General features: G+C 42.5%; 1 protein-coding gene across 2 annotated transcripts in view; it reads left to right on the top strand.

The window, feature by feature from the left end:
- The first annotated feature begins 6,551 nt into the window (after positions 1-6,551).
- The window catches only part of wdfy3 (WD repeat and FYVE domain containing 3), a 72,912-nt gene continuing 56,841 nt past the window's right edge, over positions 6,552-22,622 (top strand). For both annotated transcript variants that reach the window (XM_084468316.1, XM_084468317.1), the window contains exons 1-11: positions 6,552-6,673; positions 11,860-12,070; positions 12,321-12,444; positions 12,851-12,960; positions 16,564-16,773; positions 17,940-18,132; positions 18,460-18,646; positions 18,910-19,076; positions 19,286-19,783; positions 21,280-21,381; positions 22,387-22,580. In XM_084468316.1, the coding sequence (XP_084324442.1) occupies positions 11,891-12,070; positions 12,321-12,444; positions 12,851-12,960; positions 16,564-16,773; positions 17,940-18,132; positions 18,460-18,646; positions 18,910-19,076; positions 19,286-19,783; positions 21,280-21,381; positions 22,387-22,580 (1,965 nt within the window). In that variant the 5' untranslated portion in view covers positions 6,552-6,673; positions 11,860-11,890. The remainder of the gene's footprint in view (positions 6,674-11,859; positions 12,071-12,320; positions 12,445-12,850; positions 12,961-16,563; positions 16,774-17,939; positions 18,133-18,459; positions 18,647-18,909; positions 19,077-19,285; positions 19,784-21,279; positions 21,382-22,386; positions 22,581-22,622) is intronic.

Below are 22,622 nucleotides of genomic sequence, written 5' to 3' on the forward strand. Positions count from 1 at the left end.
GGAGTCAATAGCTGCAGGCTGTATTTATGCGACTTTGCCACCCCCCATGACTGCCACACCTCCTGCTTCAATTCACTCTTAGTTTCACTTTCTGGGACACTTTCTGGGAAAAGTAGCATTGCTTTTCCTGTAAACCCAACCTACATGCATTCCTTTGTTGTATTTAAATAATAAATAAATGGTATCTTTTGATCTAATCACATTTCCTTTCCTTACTGAAGGCATTTCCATCATCATCACCACCATCCCCATCATTTCATTCATCTGTTAAACCCGCAGGTGGTATATAAGTGGCGCGGTTATTCTGCCTGCCTGGGCCAATAGCTGGATAGTGATGATATATTTTCACTGGACCTTTTTGTGATCATATTTAGAAATGTACTATAAAATGTACTGTACTAAATGTACTATATTTAAATGGCCAATGCAGGCTTTTTGTTATGCTTCGTCTTTCATTTCTGCTGTAACACCGGAATTTCCCTTTTGAAATTATGGCCATGAATTTTATCTTATCGTTCTTATCTAAACCAAAGCCACAACACCCCAGCACTAAAAGCACTTCATAGTTATAGCCACTCCATCACTTACAGCCTGACCCACATACAATGCTCTCCAACAACAGCTCAGTTTAAATAGTTAATGGTCTGAAAACATCCACACTGTGCAGAAAGAGAGCAACGTCTATTCATAAAGTGAAGTGTGATCTGTTGGGTATTTGGCAATCATCTGAGGACCGGTAAAAAAACCAGTTGTAGGAACAAAAACAAACGTACTCCCCCACACACACACACACACACACACACACACACACACACACACACACACTGATGCACTACATACAGACACACACACACACACACACACACACACACACAGACACACACACACTAAACACGTGTACTTGTCTGGGTGTGTACTAGTTTATGTGACCTAAATGGATGTATTTCTAAGGTGTGTACCTAACTGACTTATTTTAATGAGCACTTTGTATGGCTCTTGGTTTAATATCACCAATTCTCCATTTATCCTAGAGGAACCATTCAGTAGTTGACTCTCACTTCAGGAGATTTATGATGCAATTGAAAACCAGCTAGAAAACAAGCTGAAACAGAAAGCTGAATGAACTCAGCAGCTGAGTTCATTGCTGAGCCACTGATCTAGTAAAGTAAGAGGGAGGCCGCACTATGCATATTGTGGCAACCCGGCCCTGTCCCAATCAACGTGATGCAGAGCACCTGAGGCCCAAAGGAGAGCAGACCTTAAAGCCTGCTCCAAGGTGCATTCGGGGCTCTCTCTTGGCTGGGGTGACAGGAGAGTCCAGTCGTTGTGGCTGTGCCACCCGATTACCTTTTTTGTTCTTTTAAGAAAGACACTTTATGTTTGATTAAACGTGCCTTTGTGGCTCAACAACTAAGGGGTTTGTGTGCTGATTCAAGCAAGGCGGGTTCACTCCCTGAGCCGGGTTGCCACAATATATCCACTTTTATTTGCACACGTTGACGCGTATTTGACGCGTTTCGGCGTGTGCCTTCAGTTTGCATCACTGATCTACCTTTATAATCTCACCCTCGAACATAGTGAAATCCTGAAGATTTGAGTCAGCATTTGTTCTTTAACTGCTAAAAGGGGGTAAACTGAAATTAATATATTCATTTTGTTTATTTTCTCCATTTGCCAAAGTGCAGGAAACTCGTATTATCTTCATGCTTAAAGATTTTTTTTAACTTTAGTTTTTGCCAATTGCTTGAACACTATAGACACATGCTTAGACCAAAGTAACACAACGTGAAGTTTTTGTTACTATACCTTAAACAAAAGCGCTGCTTTGCACTTTGCAACACACTTGCTCCTGCACACTACACTTTTTCATACATAAGACACTTCAAAAATGAAATCTCAGCATACCATTGGTAAAACACATCCATACATCCATACAAAACACATTGGGTAATTGAAAATACTTAGATACACACCTGAAAACACTTACTCACAAAACTGAACACCAATCAGCCAGCTACAAAAGGCCCGAGTTAAGCCATTTTGAGAACTTTGCAAGCATGGTTGCAGAGACAGAGGCAGAGACATCCTTTTGGCTCCTTTTGGAACCAAAGTGGAAGTTTTGTGACATACTGTGATTACGTACATTGAGATGTTTCAGTACTTTGTATGGTGTAAAGAAGACCTTCTGGGGGTGGACGCCAACGCCTGTTCACCCAACAGCAGGAACTTGCCATTGTGGACCTAGTCAGAGCAAACAATGCAATCTGTCTCAACCAGCTACAGCAACAAATACTTGCAGATAGAGACGTATTGAACGACATAAATGGAGTAAGCATTATCACTATCAGACGCATCTTGGTAAAGGACAAAATGACCATGAAGCAATTGCACCAAGTCCCATTTGAGAGGAACAGTGGACAGTGGAACAGGGTCAAAGGACTTCGACATGAATATGTACAGATAAGTGTTACAAACAGTCCTTTACATTTACAATACAGTATTGGTGTAATCCAGTTACAGCTAAATATGTGCCAATGTACCAGTAACGCATAGATACATTCAGAGAGCTAACATGTACCTGTTTGATGGGGTGGGAGTTATTTATGTGTAGTACTGTAGTTGTGTGTTTTGAGTAATGCCATCCAAAATATGTATTATATTCTTTTGTTACAGAGAATCTTGGAGATGGATGCACAGCCTCATGAATTTACAGTTTTTGCCCGTTGCTTGAACACGTTTTGCAAAACTTGGCTCATTGTGTCAAAACTCAACACACAAGCAAATAAGACACAGCACTCGGAAATACACCATTCACATCTAAGTCAAATTGAAACTCTTATTCAGCTCCACAGAAGGCACGTTTTCACAAACGTTGTGAAAACGTGCCTTCTGTGGAACTGAATAAAACTAGTGAACATGAAAGCAGGGGCGGAGTGGGGCACTAAAAGCCACCGGGAGAATTCTGACCGGCCCAGCCCAGCCCACCACCGGCCCACCACCAGCCCAGTGGTGTAGCGATCGCGATCGTTGACGGGGGGGGGGGGGAAATCGCGGACGAGCGCTGTTACGGTCGCGATTGTTGACGGAGGGGGTCGCGGACGAGCTCTGAAGTAGAATAATGATGTATAACGCATAGGCCCGGCTTACACACGTCTCGCGGCAGCTCACATTAAATGTGGGCTGGTCCACCTGACCTCGATGGCCGACCGGGAAAACTCCCGGCCACTCCGCCCCTGCATGAAAGCCTGCAGTGTTTTATATAAATTAGACTAGTGTGTTGCTGCTGATCTGAAAGTGTATTCATATGATGCAAGTGTGTATTTTGTCATCAGGGTAACATTTTGACAAAGGATCGTTAGGTTTTGCAAGTTTTGCAAAACGTGTTCAAGCAACGGGCAAAACATGTAATTCCTTATCATCTTATCTCCCGCCCAATTAGGCTTTTGAAGGAAGATGGTACCATCTGCTGTCAGTGTACGTACCATGTACCATGTACGTAATCAATGATAATCACTGAAGCACTGAACAGAAAAACATTGGGATGCACTTTGTATTGATCTTTCTAAACCCTTTGATACAGTGACCATTCTATTCTGAAACAGATCGACTAGTATTGGATTCTCAGATCAGGCCATGGCTTAGTTTGAGAACTACTTGTCAGGAAGATCTCAGTGGTCAAATGTCACGGTCTTGTTTTTTCCTTGGATCTTTTTTAAAGGTCAACCATTTGGGAGGTCAAATTTGTAATGCTTGACTATATTTTTACACTGAAGATACTGGGATTTACTGCTTCTCTTGCTGGGGTCAAATGAGACCCTACAAACTGGTTTCAATACACTCAAACTGAATGGAAGTTAGGCTGGATCCTCTGACTGCGGGTAAAACTAAATTATGGTTGCTTCACAGGAATAAAAAGTGGCCCTTGACTCTTCCAGAGCCGGCCCAAGCCTTTTGGGGGCCCTAAGCAGAATTTGTTTCAAGCCTTTGGGGCCCCCCCTCCCACCACCGCGGAGTCATCTGTGCTTGATGATTATTGACACAAACGGCACACCATGTCACATTATAAATTGCATTAATACAGGAATGGATTGTGAACTACTGTCCCCCTGGGCAAAGAAGCATAAAGACCCCCCTCCGCCAATTTGTGCAAAAGTGGGTGTAAATGGGGGAGTGGGGGGGATTTTCTGGGGGTCCCCCCCCAGAAAATTTTGAATTTGGTAGATGTGATTTCCTGTATTCTGGTGCATCTTGGGGATGGCCAGCTGGAGATGGGCAATACCTTAATTTGTTCAGTTTCATAGTCTATAACCTGACTTGCAGGACCTGCACAAGCAAACTAATATAGTGCTGGGTTTAGCTGCCCCCAAACCATAAGTCTACTTTAAAGGCCTAGCCTATATTTCGGTCCATATTTGATTAGATAAATTCAGGGTCCCACACAGACATAAGCAGAATTTCAGGGCTTTTAGATATATCACATCACATATCGTGTGATATTTACCTGAGGGGCCCCATTCAGACATCAACCCATAACCCATTTTGTATGATTAAGGAAGCCCTATTAAGACATATCACATTCCCCTGGTGGCCAGGGGGCCCCAAGCAGCCGCTTAGTTTGCTTATGCCTCGGGCCGGCCCTGCATACAGGGTAAAGTGATTGAGAAAGTTGTCTGCTGAAACACTTACTGTACGTTCAGACCAAAAGCTGTAAATATGCAAAATCACTGAATAGCTCAAAACGCAGCGCTGTCAAAAATATTTATATCGCTCATCACGTGAACCATTTGAACGTTCTATCTTGCTCCTCAATACATTCCGATTGGTTGTTGGGTCATTTACAGATAAATCGCTGGATAGCTATTTGCATAAAGTTGAGCTGTTTTCAACTCTCATTTACAGCTATCGCTCAAGCGTTTTATCGCTCCATGCTTTATCGACCATGTCTAATAGAAAGTGAATGGGCATTTATCGCTCGTATTGCTTTGGTCTGAACGTACAGTTCGGGTTTTTTTTTCTTTGAGGCCAGGAAGGTTGCCGTCACAAGAGGAAAACACTTGTGACGGCAACCTTCATGCCATAAGATTGCAGTGATGTGTCTTTTAAATATCTCGAGTCAATTGAAACTATTTATCACGATGCACCAAGTTTTATCACCAATCAAATGGCTCTAAGGTGCCGCTGCACTTTATAGCCTACTCATCCACGGGCATATGGCAAGGCCATTCTTGGCCTCTTGCCTTCTTATGGAAAAAAATATACATTGGTTAAAGATACATGACGGCTTTCCCTGCACTCCCAGGACCTTATGCTGCTGTTGTTTCCTGAATTGTACACAGAAGCGGTAAAAAAAAGGCATGTTGCTTCATTGCCCCTTCCACCACGAACACTTTGCGGTCTGAACTTGAACTAGTGAGCTAAAGTGTCAATGAATGTCTTTAAATAAATTGTGAAGTAACGAGAGGAAGCCTTTCTGCCCTTTCCATGATTTTTCATCCTGAGTCTCCCTGATACTCAGTGGTTCCATGGATTTGCAAACTAATTATCTCCTTTGCAAAATTAAATGTTGATTGTTTTTTGTCTGAAACACTGACTGCTGATGCTTGCCTAGGTCAGGACACTGTATGAACACATTTTAAACACAATTAACGAACTATGCATATCCTTCTAGTTCACAGTGTATGTATTGCCTTGTTTATGATTAAAACAACATAACTGCTGCTCTCTGGTGTTTGACAGTTGATATTACAGTTGTATCGTCACTCTTCCCCCTCACTTCAGTTTTCGTTTCTAGATAGTTTGCTAAATATATGAATAGATAGACAGACAGAGATATAGAGAATGATATATAGACAGATAGATACATAGATATAGTTACATAGATGTCCTTGTTTGGATCAGGCAATAACTATAAACACTATCAACCTATTTTTGTAGATAAATATCGATAATCTTCATATTTCTATCCAATGGACTAAATATGCCAAAGAAATAGCACATTCTCAAAATGATCAATGCAGTGCATATATATACACACACGTGATATATATATATATATATATATATATATATATATATATATATATATATATATATAATTATTATTATACATACATGCATGTTATTCTATTCCATTTGTTTCGAGTTGTTTTCAATCTCTCCTGCAGATGTCAGTTTTCTCTAACAAAAGTGATACGCAGGGTTGGACACTGTAATAATGCAGAGGGGAATATTAAACTGCTCTGCTGAAGATAATTATATTATGTTATTATAATGAACACCAAAATGCAGTCAGAAACAAACATGAAATATAGAGACACACACACACACACACACACACACACACACACACACACACACACACACACACACACACACACAAAAAAAAAAAATCCATATTAATACAAATATTGAAATTATAACTATAAAGTGTCTAAAATGCTAGGATATTGCACATTGAACTAAACTATGAAACATAAACAGTATGAAATGTGACGATGGGAGGATGCTGGAAGCGTCAACACGGGACCAGTCTGCTTGTTGGGAGGCTGATGGTTAAGATGGCCACCGGCAAAACACGGAGGAGGAACTCGTTAGTGACTTATGGATAAAGGAGAAGACAACGACGACATTAAGGACACACTCGGGGATTAACACCTATCGTTGGTCTTCATTGGTAAGAATATGCTGGAATATGGTTATTATAATACCATATCGGTCCGTGTCCCTTAGTGTCTCACTGCTGCATCTGGCTGTAGCATCGTAACGTTAGTCCAACACTGTTATGATCATCTATGTACCCCTCAGTATTTAGTGTCGTTTGACTGGCATATCGGGGAACTCAGACTCTATTACACAATATATAGCAAAGTATTTCCAAAAGTATTAGTCTATTTTGGTAAAATCATCATACTATCATGATGATGTCTATAAATATGTATATTTGTTAGCATTTCATTCAGTCATTGGCAATTTTAACCGGTAGGATCACACACTATAATACTACTATAATAATATATACTCACCAGTGAGTATTTATTTGAGTATTTGTCTATATTGTGTATACCTAGCTAGCGATGTATCTTTTAATCTAGCCACGTAGCCGCTGCTGTTAGCCTGTAATAATAGTATAATGAATACCACTGACGCCACGAAGCAGTGATCACTTTCTAGCATTTGAATGCAATATGTGGCCGTATACATTAGCAGACTATATATATCTTATGTGGCTGTCTGTATCGATAAGCTCATACCTAGCTAGCGCTGCAGCTACCTTCCTTTTCATCTAGCCTAGCTGCGGTTACCCTGCTGTTAGCCTGCTGTTAGCCTGTGGACCTGAAGAGATGCCACACAGCAGTCATGTGTAAAACTCTAACCTCTGGCAGTTTCTGCAAGATCTAAGGTAAACTGACAGCCACTAGATACCTAGGTATGGTAGGTTTCTAGTGGTATAGTAGGGGTCTAGTGGTATTATATGTATCTAATGTTGTAGTACACAAGGGATCTAGTTGTATGATAGACTCTAGTGGGAAAATACACTTGGTATCTAGTGCTAAAGTAGACTGTGTGTCTACTGAATGCGTCTAGTCGTACTGTAGTATATTAGGTATCTAAGTGTACAGTAAGTATCTACTAGTGGTATAGTTGTCTACGTATATGATATAGTATAGGTAGTATCTAGTGGTATAGACTAGACTCGCTAGCTTTGTGTCTAGTTGTACAGTAAGTATCCTAGGTATCTAGTGATAGGTATCTTGTGGTATAGTATTTGTGTCTAGTGGCATTATAGGTATCTAGTGTTAAAGTACACAAGAAATCTAGATAGATAGATATATAGGAACTTATTATATAACTTATTATTAATCCCTCTGGAAGGTTTCCTCAGTCTAATTGCACATTCTAGTTGTATGGTAGGTTGTAGTGGAGAAATACACTTGGTATCTAGTTTAATTGTATGTTATGGTGGTATTGTAGGTGTCTAGTGTTATAATATACTAGGTTTATAGTGGTAAAGTATGCAATATAATGTGGTTGCTCTTTCTTCTGACAAATGTACTTATTGTAAGTCACTTTGGATAAAAGCGTCTGCTATATGCCCCAAATGTAAATGTATGTAAAGTAAACTATCAGTCATATACAATAACAGTAGACTAGGCGTCTAGTGGTATAGTATACTAGGTATCTAGTGTTAGAAGAGACTAGGTATCTAGTGGTTTAGTAAACAAGGTGTCTAGTGGTAATATAGTAGACTAGGTATCTAGTGGTAATATAGTAGACTAAGTATCTAGTGGTATAGTAGCCTAGGTATCTAGGGGTAGAGTAGACTAGGTATATAGTGGTAATAAAGTAGACTTGGTATCTAGTGGTATAGTAGCCTAGGGGCCGGGTATGTGGTGTTAATATAGTAGACTAGGTATCTAGTGGTAGAGGCGACTAGGTATCTAGTGGTATAATAGACTAGGTGTATAATGGTGCTATAGGTAGCTAGTGGTATAGTTACCTAAGTGTCTAGTGGTATTGTAGATTAGGTACCTAGTGGTATAATAGACTAGGTGTCTCTTGGTGCCATAGACAAGGTGTCTCATGGTGCCATAGACAAGGTGTCTAGTGCTAAAGTAGACTAGGTATCTAGTGGTATGGAGACGTATTCTACTAGTGGTATAGTTGTCTACGTATGTGGTATAGTAAAGTTATCTAGTGGTATGGACTAGGTATGTTAGTGGTACTATTATATGTATCTAGTGGTAGGTTTCTATTGGTATAGATGAGCTATTTAATGGTGTAGTATAGGTATCTTGTGGTATATACTAGGTATCTAGTTGTATCGACAAGATGTCTAGTTTTGTATGGATGTAGTGGCATATTATAGGTGGTATAGAATAGGTAGTATAGATAAGGTATCTAGTGGACAAGGTATCCAGAGGTATACTATAGTTGTCCAGTGGTATAGACTAGATATTGAAGGGTATAATATACTATTATTTTAGAAACCCTGCCAGGTTATCTTCCTTTGTTCATCTTTTAATCAAATTAAATTGAATCGAAACGGCATCGTGGAAACCTGACACAGAGTCAAAGGTTGAAATTGATGGCAATATTTAACCATATAATATGATGATTCTTGCTGCATGGCCAAGACCTAGCCTCCCCTTTTATTCAACCACCAATGGTACAGTCCACCCCCCCCCCCCCCCCCATGTGGCCAGACTGGAGATGGGGGTACCAGCCAGCCTCAGGCCGGCTGACTGCTGGACAAAGCTCCTTTAGGTCAGGGTTCTCCATCACTAAGCAGACAAGACAATCTCTCTGTTGCCTTGCTGTTGTTTGAGATGCTTGCTGAGCGCATGCAGAACAGGTAGGCCTCGGTGTCTCCAGGGTAACTAGGTTTGTTTACGCCTTGGAATCTCAACCAGGAGGGATTTATAACGTGGGATGCCATGTCTCTATTGATGTCCGACCCTGTCTTTGTTTTAGTCACAAGTCAAGCTGTTGGATTGGTATGCCTTCAATATTAGCTCATTAACATCACTCTCTTGTTGACTGCATGCACTTCTCTTTGTGGAATAAGTGGACAGTGTCTCTTCCCTTTTCACAGGTTATAGCTAATAATGGATTTGAGTTTAAGTTCCCTAACTGTCTTGACTGTGATTTTTTTCAAAATCAAGTTGGGATTAAATATTTCCTTATGATTGAAGCAAAACCTAAAAGCTATATGTATCTTTAATATGAAAAGGAAATCAGAGGGCACATGCTTACTGTTGGATTTAAAACTATTTCCCCTTGATATTGTGCAGTTAGGGGCTTTGAAATGTAAAACACTAACACTATAATAAGACCATAATGTGTCGGAAAACAATAAGCAGAACTACAGAACACTTATTCAAGCAAAAGCACTGAATGTGCAAACGCTAAAGCTCAGAGTATGTTTTCCAGTCCAAGTGCTTCTTGTTTGTCTTTGTGCTGGCACTGCGGTTCTCTGGGTGGACTTCCCCATCTCCCCCCGCTCTGAGAACATGTCTGATGGTTACATCACAGACTGGTCTCCAACTAACAGTGCCACCAAGTCGTTTGAAGACTCAGGCTTTCCGGCATACCGTCTCCCTCTCCTAGGATTTAGCACCTCCTCCTGTTGCTGCTGATCCCAGGGACTAATGGAAGGTGGCATTCAGCTAAAGGGAATGCTTCGAACTGAGCCGTGCTGGGCCCATAAGTGGTTGCTTGAGTTCCCTTTCCGCTACGGCTACAGTCAACATTCCATCTTCCACCTGAGCCTTGTTTAACTCCTCTAGCTTTAGCCTTGTTTAAATATTCTAGATTAAGCCTTGTTCAACCCCTCCAGATTTAGCCCTGTTTAATTCCTCCAGATTTTGCCTCGTTTAATTCCTCCCCTTGATTTCGCCTTGTTTAACTCCTTTAGATTTAGCCTTGTTCATCTATAGATTTAGCCATGTTTAACTCCTCCAGACTTAGCCTCGTTTAACTCTTCTACTGCTTTAGCCTTGTTTAACTCCTAGATTTATCCTTGTTTAACTCCTCTACTGCTTTAGCCTTGTTTAACGCCTCAAGTTTTTGTCATTATGGGGTGACGGTGTTGTGTTTAAAACTGACACAGCATTTCTCATGCGAGACGTGGCAAAACAAAGTTTTGATTAGCCTAGGTAAAGGTTTATGTTTATTCAGTATTTGACATAACTACAACTCTCCAGTCGTGGCGTAAAATGGCGTAGAATCACCGAACATAAAAGAAAGAAACAAAAAACCCAATGTTGCATTCTGATTTAAAAACACACTATACATTAATATGATAGTGGTGTTACCTCACAGTTCAGCTCTGTGGTGTCTCATTGTCTGACTGTCTTTAGCTCGACTGTATCAACTACTACACACAAGGCTCTGTGGACATAGATCTTTTTAAATCACCCATCAACTGCTTCTGTTTTGAGATGTCTGCATTGTCTCCTCCTCCTTCTAGCTTTGTCTCTACTAGCTTGACTCTGCACTCCAGGTTAATGGGTTTCAAATCAACACATGGACAACAGACCTCGATTGCGATGATTAGCTCTTATCTTTTACAGTAGGCGTGCATGTGTAATAATAAAACAGTTTAGTCAACATAAACTAGGACACACCCAAAGAAGTACACTCGTGTGTGTGTGTGTGTGTGTGTGTGTGTGTGTGTGTGTGTGTGTGTGTGTGTGTGTGTGTGTGTGTGTGTGTGTGTGTGTGTGTGTGTGTGTGTGTGTGTGTGTGTGTGTGTGTGTGTGTTGAAAAAAATATTTGTATTTGGGCTTAAAGGACAAGGATGAGTCAATAACTGCTAGTTCTGTCTGTAGAGATGGAGAGAGAACGAGAGAGGGAGAAAGAGGTGGATGCCACTTACACTGATTGCCAAGTAGCAGTGGGGATACACCATCTGATCCTGCTGGGAGGATGTGATGTCACTGGGACGGCACGAATATCACTGGTTGGGCGTGATATCGCTGGGATGTCATGATGTCCCTCGGTGGTTGAGACTGGGACTTCACTGGGACTTTGTGTTCAGGAGTCAGTGGAATGGCATGCAAGAGATCGAGAAACGTGACTAACCAATAGTTGGACATAGGATGACATGATAGACTAAAGATTATGAATCTTTAAAGTTAATATAGTAATAATGTGATGGCATGCCTTCATCAATCCCTATGTAATGTGGTTGTCTCTCTGTCTCTGTCTGTGTGTTTGTGTGTCTCTGTCTATGTGTTTGTGTGTGTGTGTGTGTGTGTGTGTGTGTGTGTGTGTGTGTGTGTGTGTGTGTGTGTGTGTGTGTGTGTGTGTGTGTGTGTGTGTGTGTGTGTGTGTGTGTGTGTGTGTGTCCCCTCCTAGGGCTGGCTCCGGCCTGACGACAGCCCTCAGGATGAACATGGTGAAGAGGATCATGGGACGGCCCCGGCAGGAGGAATGCAGCCCGCAGGACAACGCGCTGGGGCTCATGCACCTGCGACGCCTCTTCTCCGAGCTCTGCCACCCCCCGCGTCACATGACCCAGAAGGAGCAGGAGGAGAAGCTCTACATGATGCTTCCTGTCTTCAACAGGGTAGGCCACACCCCCCACCACCAGCTCCGCCCCTCCTGTAGCTCTGTATGAAAACTGCAGGGTAGATTTTTATACTGGGATTATACCATAGATGGTATGGTTTATTAATCCCAGACAGTAAATTCAGGTGTCGGAGCAAGTACAGGACACAGATGTATGAAGAAATATATATTTAACTATATACACAATAATACTATTTATTGAAGTTGTCATACAGGTGTATTTGATATTAAGCCTGTATGTATTGTAGGTGTTTGGTAATGCTCCACCCAGCACCATGACAGAGAAGTTCTCAGACGTGCTTCAGTTCACCACCCAGGTGTCCAGACTAATGGTGACGGAGATCCGGCGCAGGGCCTCCAACAAGTCAACAGGTAACTAACTAACCCAGCTGTGTTTGGGTGTGTGTGTTTGTGTATGTGTGCATGTGCGTGAGGTACCACAAACAGACTGAACACTAGCCTAGGCGCAAAAGCTTTGTTGTCACCATTGGGAGAACAGTAAACGATCAACTCCACGGATCATGAATACGGAATGCAGTTTGATGTTGTAGCAAATGCGGCATCCTTTTCTTCTTTCTTCATAATGAACTCACTTTGTTTTAATGTTACATAATATTTAATATTTTCTAATGTGATATAGCTATAGAATTCCTTTAATTTTTCATATCGCAATATATATCTCAAAGAACAAAAGTATTACAATGTCATTTTTTCCAAAATCGTGCAGCATCAATGTGTTTGTATGTGTATTCATGTGTGTGTGTGCTTGGTGTTGCAGAGGCAGCCAGCAGAGCTATCGTCCAGTTCCTGGAGGTGAACCACAGTGAGGAGACGAGCAGGGGCTGGATGCTGCTCTCTACCATCAACCTACTGGCTTCTTCCGGACAGGTGAGGACCCTACCTCTCACTCACTCACAAACTTTCTCACACAAAGCTGGACACACTTTGAAACACCAAAGAAAGGGCACTATATATAATATTATTCTTTTCCAGGGTTAGGCTTATCCAATTTTTATTGATAATATATACGTGAAGTTTTGTTTTAAACATCACAAAATCATGTACCTTACAGAAACAGAGCAAATATCCCCACCCTCCCCCAACCTATGGCGACCCCCTTACCAACCCCTGCCCCTGATCTCTCAGCCTCTCAAGAAAAAAAAAGAAAAGAAAAATACAGATATATAAATAAATATAATTCAAACAGAGAGAAGAAAAAAGGAAAATAATAAAAGAAATAATCACATTTTGTTAATGCTGCACTCTTTCTTTGACCAAATTGTAAGCTTCATCCCATGCTTTTATGGTTCTCTGACTAGCTCCATGCACCCTGGCCACTAGGGATGTCACGATACCAAATATTTAGAAGTCGGTACCAATACCAGTGAAAATCCACGATTCTCGATACCATTTCGATACCACGGCAAAAAACAAAAATAAAACAATAAATCCCATGTACTTTGTCACGATACCAGAAATTTAGTAGTCGATACCAATACCAGTGAAATTCCACGATTCTCGATACCCAATTCGATACCACGGTCAAAAACAAAACAATAAATCCCATGTACTTTATTTATTAAAAACATTTAAACATTCCAAAAAACAGTGGCACTGGCATGTAGCCTTCAAGTAATTAATAAAAATAAACCACTATTAACATTACAAAAAAAGAACAGTGGCATGTAGTGTTCAAGTAATAATAATTTAAAAAATAATAATACGCGCTGAAAGCAGGCAGTCATGCAGCTATGCGGCTGGCGTTTACACTTGCGTGCATGGCGGGGTTTAAAACATAACTTCCAACCTAATATTAAGTAATATAACGCAGGTGCGCAAGGCAGCCACAGGAGACGCCAACATTGTTTTCAACTGCTCGGTACCGCGCCGTATTAATTAACCAAGTTTTGAAAAGAAAAAGTATTTGAAGCGAATAAGCAACGCTGTTTTTGATTTGTTTATTTGGTTTTGAACGAATAATTTTGGATGCATGCATCGGCTTTGAGTTGGTTTGTTTACTTTGAAATTGCATACGCTCGCAACACACACGCACACGCGCACACGCACGCACACATTCACCGCCGCACCTACTACAACCTGCCGATCTTCAATCAAAACAACATCATGTAAGTGATGCCGAACGCAGTCGTACCATGCGTGTTTAGAAGCGCAACATTGAAACGGGTCCCGTCTGAAACAGTCGCGCGGCGCAGCGTTCCAAACGCAAAGTACTTCCAGACGCGACTCTTGTTATTCTTTTTATCGACGAGTCGAGGCGGAGCCGTCGCACTCGCTGCAGCTGCCGTCTTCCATGTTCCCGTGTAGGTGTATATGCTGCCCACGTGACGTCCAGAGGAATTGCGTCCTCGGTACCTACGGTACCTACGGTACTAAGAAAAACGAGTACCGTCACGTTTTTTTAATTTTGGTATCGACTTGGTACCGAAGTATCGGTTCTCGTGACATCCCTACTGGCCACAGATCTCTCCTTCATAACTATGTCTAGAAAAGAGTTGGCCAACTGCTGCCAAGACAATATGTGAGGTGGTTGCCATTGCAAGGCCAACATTTTCTTTGCTGCAGTGAGACCAGCCCATAGTATACGCCTCTGCTGTAGAGATAATTCTAGATTAGAGTCATCATTAAGTAAAAGTAAGGTCGGTGTCAATGGGATATTCACTTCAAGCATGTCACTTAAGGTGGACCATAAGTGTCCCCAAAAGGCAAACACGCTGGGACATTCCCAAAACATTATGTAAAAATGACCCTGGAACATTAAGTGTACATAGGTCACAGTTAGGAGATGGGATGATTTTCATAGCATGACGTTTTCTTGGAGTAAGATATCCTATGTATAAATTTAAAATGTATTAATTGGTGATTAGTGTTTTTGGAGGTATCCTGTAGATTTTCCCATATTGTGTCCCAGTAAATCTCTTCCTTATCTGCAGAGGAAATATCCATACTCCAAACACTCCAAGCACTCTTTTCATATCTCTTTTTCCAAGAGATATGAGGTTTAGAGATAAATTTATAAACTTTAGAAACCATCCCATGTCTGCCCTTGTACAGCAAATAATTTATGCAACGGATGTGTTAGGAGTGGTACTCCTAAGTGGTACTACATTTAAGATCTACTCCAGTATGTTTCATTGCAGAGCGGCAAGTCTATCAGCAAAAAATAAATCAGAGGGCCTAAGCACTAACTTTTTTAGACGGAATGTTGGAGTACACCAGGTCTTGTAGTCTATGAGATTGTGAAAGGTTTTCCTCAATTGATCTCCAAGACACTGAAGCATTGGGATTAAACCATACAGATAAGGGGCGAAGAACAAAGGACATACATCTTAAAATTAGGTAAAGCTAGCCCCCCCGTGTCCTGTTTTTAATTTCAATCTCGTTCTTTTCCCATTCCATACAAATTTAGATATGAGTGAATGTAATTTTTCCCAATACCCTTTTGGAGGTGCCAGGGGAACCATAGAGGAATAAAAATGTATGCGAGGAAGTACATCCATTTTTACAATTGATATGTAAGCTTGAGGGAATTTGGAAGCTTAGACCAGCGTTCAAGATCCTTCCCGACTTGGTTATATATGCTGCGTCGGGTTCTCAGACGCCTCTGGTTCTTCCACTTCCATGTCAATATTAAGTACACACTGAACTGCGAAATGGAGGAGAAAGGGATTGTTGCCCGCAGTTGTTGCCTGGGGCTCCGGTGGGAGACAACCCCAGGCAACGGGCAGTGTTCAGCGGGCAGCGGGGCTCCGGCGGACAATCCCGGGCAACAATCACTTTCTCCTCCATGTCGCGGTTCCCAATTCCTTCTCAACCATGGCCGAGATAACCCCCACTATGAATCTCGTTGTGGAAATACCAGAGACCTCAGAGAACCCGACGCAGTCTAGTCTTTTCACCAAATGGGAGCTTTATGCAAGCTTGCGTTATTGTGTTGCGTGTTATGCACCATAACACCAACAGCAGAACGGTTATCCAAATAACGAAGAACACTTGTGTTACAGTGTGTGTATTCACACACACACACACATGTGGCACTCGCACGGTCCTAGCTCATTGTCTCATTGGCAGGCCAACAGAGAAATGGGAGGTAACCTGGCCCCATATGACGACATATGGGGCCGGATCCCAAATCTGCACGTTTGAGCTTTCATTTTTTCAAAGGCGGAGCAAGATACCTACTGCTCGTTTTACACCTAACGCTATTTTTAGCTACTGGGGGACCATAGGCAGTCTAGGTGAACTCATATTAATGTTAGAAAACCTCATAAAGTGAAAATTTCATGCCATGGGACCTTTTTAATAAAAACATGAAAAAAAAATACATAAACATTTTCATGTAGATTATATGAAATATTATTAGCTCTATATTATCAATAATATACAATTTGACATAAACTTAATCATATGAATAATTAATGAATATTTAAAAATATAATATTAATAATATAGAACATGAACTGTGACCTCCAGAAAACGGTGGACTGCATGACCACCATGTCGGTGCCCTCCACACTGGTCAAGTGTCTCTACCTGTTCTTCGACCTTCCCAACATGGCCGACCCACCGGGGGGGCCCACCCCTCCACCTCCTCCAGCCCCTCCCCCACAGGACAAGAGCTCCGGCAACCCGGAGCTGCCTCTGGCCGACCGCCGCGCCCTGCTGCAGAAAGTGTTTGTTCAGGTAACTCACCTCTCTTACAACACATTATCATGGGTGTAAACGCATCACCTTTCGGCAAATTTTTACGTTTTCAACTCAAATCGTGCGTCCATGTGAATTGTGTATATCTGCAAAAAATATATATTGTGTGTGGGGGGGGGGGGGGTGTCTTCATCTCATCCAAGTTATCAATGAGTACTAGACACTGAGAGGCAGAGTAGGGCGAATCATGACTTCTCCCTCTGTCTGCTAAACTCTGCTGCTCGTTTGCTCAGGCAAACTGCTAGCTCCACTTTCAGGCAGCATTGAGAACACAATTACTGTTAGCAGCCTGTTTTATACATTTATTATGCAGGTGATAAGGTGTAGCAGGAAGACTGCAGTGTAAGAGGACAGGAAAGCCAAAGTGAGGTACATTGCTGCTCAAAAGAGGAAAAGGGCACTGGGAAATGCAAAAAAGCACAAGTAATGTGCTTTGGTGGGTGGGCTGGAGTGGGATGGAGGGTTATTGTTTGTAATTTTTAATATATATATATATATATATATATATATATTTGTAATTTCACATTTCACACACAATTCAAATGGATGCGACTGAGTTGTTCTTATTGTTAGCACTGCATCATACAGTAGATCTGAACATCATTGACAGGCTTTATGTGTCACTCAAACAGTTTGTTTAGAAAAATGTAGCGTGATTCATAGGAAGAGGCCTGGGCGCCGTGCATTGCTAATTTTCTTTATTTTCTGGCGAAAAAATGTTGTCACCTTTTTGGGCCGTCACCAGTTTGCACCCCTGACTATATAAAACAATAATGCATTGCTCCTCCTACAGAAAGTATCTATTCAGGTTACTCACCTGTATTACAATACATGATATTATTCAATATTAAAAAGCATAATACATTACCACATTATTACTGTTTGTTCACCCTCTCTCCCACACTCAACAGTACATTATTATATTATTACATTATTACAACTCGTTATATATATATATATATATATATATATATATATAGTATGACATTAGAAGTCCTCTTGATTAAAGTATTTGTCCAGGTAATACACCTCTACCTATCTCTACATTATTTTAAAACATATGTTATATACATTATATCTACTACATTATCGTTAGGCCTCCTGTTGAAACGCCCCTTTTTATTATCTGTTGTTGCTGTTCTCAGATCCTGGTGAAGCTGTGTAGCTTTGTGTCTCCGGCCGAGGAGCTGGCCCAGAAGGACGACCTCCAGCTCCTCTTCAGTGCCATCACCTCCTGGTGTCCTCCTCACAACCTGCCCTGGAGGAGGAGCGCTGGGGAGGTGCTGGCCACCATCTCCCGCCACGGCCTCAGCGTCAACGTGGTCAAATACATCCACGGTCAGTGGATGTATTCAGTTTATTTACAGCCTTCAAAATGTTTTTAGTAAACCTTCAAAAGCATTATAGATTAATAAACCTGCTACTTCCCTTTACTTAGACTCCAGGCATAAGGAGAGTACCTATGTCTGACTCCTGTGCTGAATTTGTTTTGTTGTGCCATCTATAATTTTTTTAATCTTTATTTGTAACACTCTTTTTATCTACTTTTTTCCAGTGAGCTGCTGTAACAAGTGGATTTCCCCAGTGTTGGATTAATAAAGTTAATCTTATTTTATCTTTATCTATTGAAAACTGACCCAGATCTACCCCCCTCTGTACCTGCAGAGAAGGAATGTCTTTCCACCTGTGTCCAGAACATGCAACAGTCGGACGACCTGTCCCCCCTGGAGATTGTAGAGATGTTTGCAGGCCTTTCCTGCTTCCTGAAAGATTCTAGCCATCTCTCCCAGACCCTTCTGGATGATTTTCGAATGTGCCAGGGCTACGCCTTCCTCTGTGACCTCATGCTCAGGTACAAACGTCACCCGTCCTGATTAGACTGCCTGCCCGCCCAGGTACAAGCATCACCTGATCTGATTGGACTAGACTAGTCATGATTACATGCAACTATATTTTGTATTTTTTTTTCCTCAATAACAAATAACGTAAAAAAAAATGTAGGAGAAAATCCAGCGGAATTAAAATACCAAGAGACAGAAGAACTATGATGTGTTTTCCTTGCAACCACACTTACTAGTAGATTTTAGACAGTTCACCTTGAGCCTTGTTCCTCAGACTGGAGCATGCCAAGGAGGATGAATCAAAGGATGCACTGAAGGACCTCGTCAACCTGGTCACCTGTCTGACCACATATGGAGTAACAGAACTCAAGCCTGCCGGACTGACCACTGGAGCCCCCTTCCTCCTGCCCGGCTTTGTCCTCCCATTGCCTTCTGGGAAAGGTAACGTCTGATCATCCCTTCTTACCCACTCACACAGCCACAGCATGTTGTTATAGCGTTTAAAAAAAAAAATGGTTGATGGTTTGATGATGGCAAGGTCAATACTGCACATTTTCTCTGGCAAACAGATAATTAATAGCAGATAATTAATGTTGTTTGATTCTCCAGTACAGGTAACAGTGTTTCTGTTCTGCCTCATGGTTGTCTAGGTAACACGGTGAGGAACTTGCAGGCGTTCTCCGTTCTGCAGAACGCCTTCCTGCGTGCCAAGACCAGCAGGCTGGCTCGCATTGTGCTCGACGCCATCGCTAACATCTACGCCGCAGAGCCGGCCAACTACTTTATCCTGGAGGCGCAGCACACGCTGTCGCAGTTTGCCGAGCGCGTGGCCAAGCTCCCCGAGGCCCAGGTCAAGTACTTTGAGCTCCTGGAGTTTGTGGTCTTCAACCTCAACTACGTTCCCTGTAAGGAGCTCTTCAGTGTCAGTGTGCTGCTGAAGTCCAGCACCTCACACGCCTGCAGTAGCACCGCTGTTCGCATGTTACTGAAGCTGGCACGCCACGACGCTGTCTTCAGCGATGTCCTGCGCGAGGTGGGCCTTCTGGAGGTGCTGGTCAACCTTCTGCACAAGTACACCGCTCTGCTCAAGGACCCTGCGGTACAGCAGAACACGGCAACGCAACCAAACCCGCAGAACAACGAGCATGGTAGGTGACACTCTGCTGGGACTGGATGTGAGCATGAACAGTGGATTAGAGGATAAAATGAGTGGATGAAAGGAGGGACTGAGGATGAGAGTATGAACAGTGTGTGAGGGAATGAGAGGATGATTAGAAGTTCAGTGGATGGACTTCGGATGAGTTGAAGGTGGCCTCTCTGTTATTGGCAGATGATGTTGTCTGTTGGCTTTGACGCATAAGGACCTTCAACAGTCCCTGGGGTGAAATGCCGTCAAGTGCGAGACCATGTAGGGGTGTGGGATATGACGGTATTAGATCGTGACTGACTATATACCTGAAGACTTACCTGATGGCAAAACCTGTATTGATGACAGAATGTGGAAGTGTTTGACTGATTACAAACTTAAAATACAAGTGATGATGGAGAGAATAATTTTCACCAGTGCCCGAGGTAATCCCTGCCTGTAGGGAATCCTGTTTTGTTGTGTACCTTCACAGCCTTAAAGTGCAAATAGACCGCAATAAGGCGATCTCAAGCGTGGACCAGGAGGTAGACTCAGCGGACCACGTCACTGTGGCTCTAGCTGAGTTAACTGCTGGAACCTGACGGCTGTCCCCTCTCTTTATGCCCTGCGCTAACGCCATCCATTCACTTTTTCAGTCTTCACGTAACACAGCTAGACTTGGACAGCGGATCGTCCCATTCCTTTCCTGCTTAAGACCACTTTATGACTGAGCGTGAATATGTAGTAGACATTTACAGCCTGTGCTAGAGACTTAATTTTCTTCTCCTTTTTTATCGGTGTGGAGCATCCTCCCATATTTTTTAAGTAATAAGGAAATGAGTTTAGTTGTTAAATGTGTTACAATCCAAATGTAAGCTGGGTTTGCTTTCCCTTGAAGCTACCAGGTTGCGCACTCAAATCCCCAATCACCAGTGATCCACCACACAACGGTCGCTGCAGCCGTGTGGCGTTGATGTTACACCCACCTTGTGTTGTTGCTTCCGTGTGGCGGTTGCCCGTCACAAATGAGTTTGGTTGTACTGTTAATTAACTTGCAAAACATGAGAAAGAATCAAGATAAGATTGTGGATGATGATCCTGCTGGAAAAAATCTTGATCTGATATTATTTTTATTTCGCCCACCCCTAAGACCATGATTCTCTGCCAGAAGAGGACGGCATGCCCTCTTCAGGCTAGGTGGGAGAGACTATCCACAGGGAAGGGGTCCAAGTGTCTTTGGATCTTGTTGACCTCCTCACCTGTGGTCGCAAGCTCTGGGTAGCGACCAAAATAATAAGTTGCGGCTGAAATTAGTTAACTCCATAGGGTGGCCGGGTTCACACTCGTGAAACACACGTGAAAAGGAGGAGGAACTTGCTGATCCGGATAAAGCCGTCAGGAGGAACACCTGGTGCTTCCTTGGGGAAAGGGACGGCTGTGTGTGGGTGCATTTCTAGTTTATATTCTATAGTAGATGTTAAATGTCATATATAATGTATAAATATTCTGTGTCTCCAGGTGACAGTAGGAACAGTTCAGTGGTGGAGGAGCAGAAACAGCTGGCCTGGCTCGTGATGGAGACACTGACAGTACTGCTGCAGGGCTCCAATATCAACGCAGGTACACACTCACTCACTCTCACACACTCCGACCGTCTTACTATCTATCTACAAGGGGGGCTTTTCATGCTTTTTATGTCTAGTTAGTTTAGGGCTCTTTAACTATCATCATCTCAAGCTTCTTTAGAGCACAGTTTACATCACCATGTAGTTTAGAGCTCCCTAGCTATCTTTATCAACATTTAGTTAAGAGTTGTCTCACTGTCTCTATCACCAAAAAGTTTACAGCTATAACTGTCTCTTATCACCATGTAATCAGGGCTCTAACTGTTTCTATCTCCAGGTAGTTTAGTGCTCTAACGGTCTCTATCTCCAGGTAGTTTAGGGCTCTGTCTCTATCTCCAGATAGTTTAGGGCTCTAACGGTCTCTATCTCCAGGTAGTTTAGTGCTCTGTCTCTATCTCCAGGTAGTTTAGGGCTCTAACGGTCTCTATCTCCAGATAGTTTAGGGCTCTAACGGTCTCTACCTCCAGGTAGTTTAGGGCTCTGTCTCTATCTCCAGATAGTTTAGGGCTCTAACAGTCTCTATCTCCAGGTAGTTTAGGGCTCTAACGGTCTCTATCTCCAGGTAGTTTAGGGCTCTAACGGTCTCTATCTCCAGATAGTTTAGGGCTCTAACGGTCTCTATCTCCAGGTAGTTTAGGGCTCTAACGGTCTCTATCTCCAGGTAGTTTAGGGCTCTGTCTCTATCTTCGGGTAGTTTAGGGCTCTGTCTCTATTTCCAGATAGTTTAGGGCTCTAACGGTCTCTATCTCCAGGTAGTTTAGGGCTCTGTCTCTATCTCCAGGTAGTTTAGGGCTCTGTCTCTATCTCCAGGTAGTTTAGGGCTCTGTCTCTATCTCCAGGTAGTTTAGGGCTCTAACGGTCTCTATCTCCAGGTAGTTTAGGGCTCTAACGGTCTCTATCTCCAGGTAGTTTAGGGCTCTAACGGTCTCTATCTCCAGGTAGTTTAGGGCTCTGTCTCTACCTCCAGGTAGTTTAGGGCTCTAACGGTCTCTATCTCCAGGTCTATTCAGAGAGTTCGGAGGAGCTCGCTGTGTCCACAACATCATCCGGTACCGCCAGTGTAGAGAGCAGGCTCTGCTGATCATCCAGCAGCTGGTGGTTTCTCCCAGCGGGGACGATGACATGGGAACCCTGTTGGGGCTCATGACCTCAGCACCATGCACCGAGATGGAGCTGAAGGCTGACATCCTGAGGGTACACACACATGCACACGCACACTTGGTATTTTTACTTTTT

This window comes from Micromesistius poutassou (genome assembly GCF_964030765.1).
Source record: "Micromesistius poutassou genome assembly, chromosome: 5".
NCBI classification, from domain to species: domain Eukaryota; kingdom Metazoa; phylum Chordata; class Actinopteri; order Gadiformes; family Gadidae; genus Micromesistius; species Micromesistius poutassou.